General features: G+C 29.4%; 1 protein-coding gene across 1 annotated transcript; it reads left to right on the top strand.

Moving 5' to 3' along the window:
* The first annotated feature begins 2654 nt into the window (after positions 1-2654).
* On the top strand, positions 2655-4259 carry LOC105799984 (uncharacterized). Its single transcript, XM_012630813.2, has 2 exons — positions 2655-2927; positions 3798-4259. The coding sequence occupies exons 1-2, from the start codon at positions 2817-2819 to the stop codon at positions 4017-4019; spliced, it is 333 nt and encodes a 110-aa protein (XP_012486267.1). The 5' UTR covers positions 2655-2816; the 3' UTR covers positions 4020-4259.
* The last annotated feature ends 1858 nt before the right edge of the window (positions 4260-6117 follow it).

The raw sequence follows: 6117 nt of genomic DNA, 5'->3' as shown, positions 1-6117 counted from the left end.
CTATATCTCTAAGCTTTGGTATGGTGTAGACACCAAACTTTTAAGGTTTCTTTTAGTAGCTTTTACACTTCGAGTCTTGCCTTGGTCAAGGAGCCAATTGATAACTCGATGACATTTTGCTTGAAGTCGCCATCTGTAAATGTCAATTTCTTCAATAAAAAACAAAACTAGACACACAAGAGTTGAGTCATTGTTCTATTCGCCAACTCTTTATTTTTAATTGTAAAAAACAAGATTTGTGAGAGGAATCTTAAAAATATGATAGCAACACCTTGACACCTATAGATGTCGAGTCTAGAGTAATAACAATTCATCAGTAACGAATAATTGAATAATAGAATAATAGATTATGCAAATATAATGTGACAAATACATTGGAACTCAATACTTGTAGATGTCGAGATATCTCTAAAATTATTCTAAAACAAGATTAATGAGATAATAATAGATATAATATTAAAATCTATAATATATATAAATTTAAACTTTAGAGACAATATTATTAAGAGTGATAATGATGAATCCTGGATCGTAAAACGGATATAAAATTAAACGCCTATATAATAAAATTTGGTATAAAGAAATCCATGAAAAACATGTGAATGGAAGTGAAGGTGATTTCATTTGTGAGGTCCTTTTAGTTTTCCAATTTCTTCTCTTTATTTTATAGTGGTAATTATTAATGGAAACTTGACCCCGTTCTGCCACATATCAATCACTTTACACTGGATTGGACCTTCAGTGCATCGCTACACCTACTCCAAATCCGATACGAGTTGATAAAACGGTGGTACAACATACATTCTATTCGCCCATAATGTTCCCTATATATATTATTTTCATTTTATTATTGTATTGATGTCATACGGATATTAATTAAATTTATATTTTATTAAATAATTATTTAATAATACTTTTATCTTTTCATATTTTTATATAATTTTAAATTTCAATAGATTTATAAACAAATTTTTACCACTTCATTAATAATAATTATTGACTAATTTTTTATAATTAGATTTTTAATATTGAATTTCCTTTTCACCAACATGATAACTTTTTGATGTGCTATAGAAAAATAACAATATTATGATAAATAATTGGAGTGTAGTTATTTTTTTACATAAAATTTAAACTAACTTTTTTATTTTAATTTCTTACATATTGCAATGTATTTTTATTAGTGTTATTAAGCATTTGATTGAATTGGTGTCATCCATTAACTGAGTTTCAACTCAATTATGAAACAATTTTTTTTCAAGACTAAGATGTCATGGATACCTATTTAGTAGAATATTGTATAATATCCGACTTTCCCCGAACCGAACATAAATTAAAAAGCCTCTCTCATGCATACGTAAACATGATATAGGGTTAATTAATGAATTATAGCAAGTGGATCGATACTGAACGGGTGTATGAAATTAAAGTCTATATATCTAGTAGATCCGTATAGGCGATCATATAAAGCGAATGATTTTAGATCGAAGCAATTTGATGAATTTCTTCTAAAAGTTCATATCAAAATAGTATTAGTTGATGAGAGTTACTTCGAAAACAATTTTTTTGGTTATTCTCTCAATTCGAATAAAATGCAATTGGATCTAGTATGTATGAGTTGTGATCAAAATCTATATGGATAAAATTTATAGTGGGATCTCAAAAAACAAGCAATTTCTGCTGGGCCTTTATCCTTCTTCTTTTTTTGGTTCATTAGGGTTTTTATTAGTTAGAATTTCTAGTTATCTTGGTAGGAATTTGATATCTTTATTTTCGTCTCAGCAAATAATTTCTTTTTCACAAGGAATCGTGATGTCTTTCTATGGGATCGCAGGCCTCTTTATTAGTTCCTATTTGTGGTGCACGATTTTTTGGAATACAAAATACAAACACATAATAGGTTTTGAACCCAGGACTTCAAAGTTTTAAGTATTCATACTTTATCGTTCAACAAGATTCCTATTTGTAAATTGTATTAATTTCTTATAAATATATTTGTTATATAATTTTATTTTTCACCCGTATCTTAAATTTATCATAATTTAGTATATATTAAGTATTTAACTAATTAAAATTTGATACTATTTTGAAGTTTTAAATTTGTGGATTTGGTGTCCGTATTTGCAAAAAGATTCACTAAATATAATAATAAGATTAGAATAATTATCATAGGAGAAAGCGAAATGATATGCAGAAAAGAGAAAAGAAACCCACATTAATGTTACATGATTTATGGGAAGTTGAGCACTTACTCTAGTTATAATAATAAGTTCAAATGTTGCCATATGTATTATTGTCTAAAAGATAAAATGAAATTAATTAATTATTAATACGGATTGAGTAATGGTATATTCGTCACATTTTCAGAGAAGAAAATTAAAAGTTGATAGACTAGTTAAATTGACTTAACATATAACATATGATTTATGCTTGTACGAGCATCTTCACTAAGGGAATGGATCAGATTATGTAATTATTTAACTACTTTTTCTGTAAAAAAAATTGAATGCATCGTTTAGTTGTAATATTGTAGATATATTAGAAATTAGTCAAAAGTGGAAGTCGGTCCATAGTTGTGTGAAAGAAAATTAAGAGTAAAAAGAGCGGTTATACCGCGTTTCCCAATTTTTATTTGGGTTGTCCAAGATTGCGACCTCCGCCTCCACCGTAGTTTACCCTTTCCAATATGTCCCTCCGCAACATTCATCCTAAAATTTCCTATATAAAGGCAAGGAGAAGCTACCTTGCTTTGCATTCATTTGCGTATGCTCCATCAGAATTAAAAAGCAGCAAAGGTAGAGATATATAGAGAGGATATGCCTTGCCTTTACATCTCAACTAACCTCAACTTAGACGAGGTTGACACCGATCCCCTCTTCTCTCAAGCCACCAAGGCCGTCGCCTCCATTATCGGAAGACCTGAACACGTAATCTCTTCTTTCTCTTTTATGTTATGATTTTGTCTACTTTTACTCTGTTTCTTGCTTTCTATCTTTTTGGTCATGGATGGAAAGCTTCCATGTTTTCATCTAGATGGTAACATGACCAAGATTACCATGAACGGCATAATATTCCATTCATTCCTTGTTTAACTTAATCATTTGACTTCTTTTTTTTCTTTATATAAAAGGAAAAACTTTGGTGATAAAAATATTGATAGATTCAGTTCAGGGGAAGAGCCAGCTGCTGAGTATCAAATATCTAAAGTCAATGAAAATAGAAAAAAAAAGGGGTTTAATTTGATAGAAGATATATTACATGTGTGTGTATATATAGTGGTTTGTAATATTGGATGATTGTGCAACAGGGTGTAGCATGTAATTTTCCAGCAATATCAAATATTGTATTGGCTTTAGCAACAAGATGAGAGAAACTATGAATTAAAAAAAGGGTGAAAACATGGCCCTAGTCCCTAGATTTGGTATGCTATCAAAGAAATATATCTAATATAAATTAGATTAGAGGAACCTCAATTTCCTTTGTGGTCCTCTATCATGGCAATTGTCTGTATGAGTACGTAAGGATGCACTCACTCGGAGAAGAAAGAAGAGGGCAAATGGGAGAAGCTGGTCCCTACGGAGTCAACATGATTAAAGCATTTCTGCTACAGTCTAGCCCACCAAACCATCTCATCACCTTTAACATCATTCAGACAGAAGTGGTTTTAGATAAATTAATTAATTGCGTGCTTTTCAAGCACATCATCATCATCATTAGCTAATAATAGTTTGTTCTCTGTCTCTCTTTGATCGTTTTTGTTTTGAATAAATAATAATATATGCATGCAATGGGCGCAGTTCGTGATGGTGATACTGAAGGGATCATTGGCAATAAGGTTTAACGGGAACAAGGAGCCAGCGGCGTACGCTGAGATAGTCTCAATGGGCGGCATTAATAGAGAGGTGAAGAGAAGGTTGATTGCCACATTGGGCACCATTTTAGAGAACACCTTGTCTATTCCCACAACTCGTTTTGTTCTCAAAGTCTATGATATAAATGCAAACCGCTCTAAACTATAATATATATACCCTTTACGTTAATTACTTAAATTAAGTACTACACTTACGCCTATCCCTAGCGCGGAATCATTTTTCTTTTTACTTTGTTATTACATTCAGTGCTCAATTTGTCAAATATAAACCAATCATGTGACATTAAAGTGTGAATTTTTCTGTATCATCAATTCCATTTCTCTTCTATAATAATTAGAGATAGAATCTTCAAAATCAAGTTATAATATATCTTTTATTGATTTCTAATTTTTATATTTAAGTTTTTAATTTACATCGATTTTAGTTTCATTTTAAATAATTCATTCTTGCTCATTAAAAAAGAGATAAATTACATTATTAGTCATAACTAAAAATGTTTCCATTTGGTCAATAATGTTTTCAAGATTCTTTTTTTTTGTCACTTAACCATTGAGTGGTTTACGGTGGCACTTTTTAGTTGGTATAATAATAATTTTAGTCCTCAACTTTTATATATTTAGATTACCTTCTTATATATGTTGTCTTTTGTATTACAAAACATTATTTGTTATATTAATTAAACTTTAGTTAATTGATGAGCTAATATTATCTTAACAATTTGCTTTACTTGCAAAATCATTGAGGACATCCACACAAAAAATTAAATAAACACGTGAAAATTTTATTAAATTAAACAGTTTGAAACATTAATGGTACAAATCCTAATACTGTAGCCCTCCCTTGAGTCTCTGATAGGACATATTGATCTTTTGCATAAGACATCATCTCAACTTAGTATTTAATCGAACCATAGACTTTGATCTCAACTATCATGGATTTAAATGGTGCCACCTTACAAGAATTCACTTCAAATTCACTAAATCAACCTAAACACTCAAGCTGATAATCTAGAAAATCATCCAAGGCACTAAAACTAAAAAGCTACTAAGATGAAACAAATAAGAGAAGTAAAGTACTCAAGAAATGCTCTAAGTGTATGAATAACTCAATAGTGAAAGAGACAAATGAGGTTAGGGGTACTTCTATTTATAGTTAATCTATTTTACATTAATAATACTGATTGAGTTATATTAACAATATGAATTAAATTAAATAAAAAACTGAAACATTTATTTAAGGAGTGAAAACCACAAAATCATTTGTTTAAGAAAAACCCTTGGTAAAGAACTGAAATCAATTTATTTAAAAATCAGACGACTTGGCATATCGGCGGGTTTTTTACTAAATTATTATAAAAAAAATTTAAAAAATTCCAAAATATATATTTTTTATTTACCAAAATATACAAAAAAAAACAGAAAGAAAAAAAAAGCTGCGCCGATTTGACAGGACCCTGGTGGAGGGTTTCTGATTGGCGGCACCAAAGGTGCCATACTGATTGGCGGCACCGATGGTGCCAATGAGGTTGGCGGCACTGCCCTTATATTAGGGCCCATCGGTGGGGGGGGGAAGAGAAGGAGAGGGAAAGAAGAAGAAAGAAAGAAAGAAAGAAAAGGAAAGGAGAGGAAAGAAAGAAAAGGAGAGGAGAGGAAAGAAAGAAAAAGAAGGAAAGAAAAGGAAATGAGAAGAACAAAAAAGAAAGAAAAAGAAGGAAAGAAAAGGAAAGGAGAAAAGAAAAAGAAAAGAAAAAGAAGGAAAGAAAGAAAAGGAAATGAGAAAAGAAAAAAAAGAAAGAAGAAGAAGAGGGAAGGAAGGAAAAAAAAGAAAAAAGAAATTTTATTAATAAATTAAATTTTTGTAATATTTGTGTGTTAAAATTTACGTTATGTACATTATACATGTTTTTTATTTTATTTAGCATATATATTTTATGAAATATATTTAGCATGAAAAATTCATGGTATGTACATTGTATGTTGATTAGGAAATTTTTTATGAAATTTACTTAGGATGTTGAAATTAGTTTTTAGGAAAAATAGCATTAAAAGTAAAATGATAAAAATATATATTTAAGAAAGCATTAAATACAAAAGAAGAAACGGAAATTGTACATTCACGAAAGTAATAAAATGCGAAAAAATTTGTATATTTAATAAATTTCAAACATAATACACTGAAATAATGTAAAATAATAAAATTAAAAATTACGATATTTTTAAAATAATAAAATGCGGATAAAAATACG

Source organism: Gossypium raimondii, chromosome 9 (assembly GCF_025698545.1).
Source record: "Gossypium raimondii isolate GPD5lz chromosome 9, ASM2569854v1, whole genome shotgun sequence".
Classification (NCBI taxonomy): Eukaryota; Viridiplantae; Streptophyta; class Magnoliopsida; order Malvales; family Malvaceae; genus Gossypium; species Gossypium raimondii.
Note: the sequence above shows the minus strand (reverse complement) of the source record. Positions and strands in the feature narration are given on the sequence as shown.

Bases quoted from the DNA above. Each gene is read 5' to 3' on its own strand.
- LOC105799984 (XM_012630813.2), top strand. From the start codon at position 2,817: ATGCCTTGCCTTTACATCTCAACTAACCTCAACTTAGACGAGGTTGAC. The intron at 2,928-3,797 runs GTAATCTCTTCT...CAATGGGCGCAG, and splicing joins TTATCGGAAGACCTGAACAC to TTCGTGATGGTGATACTGAA.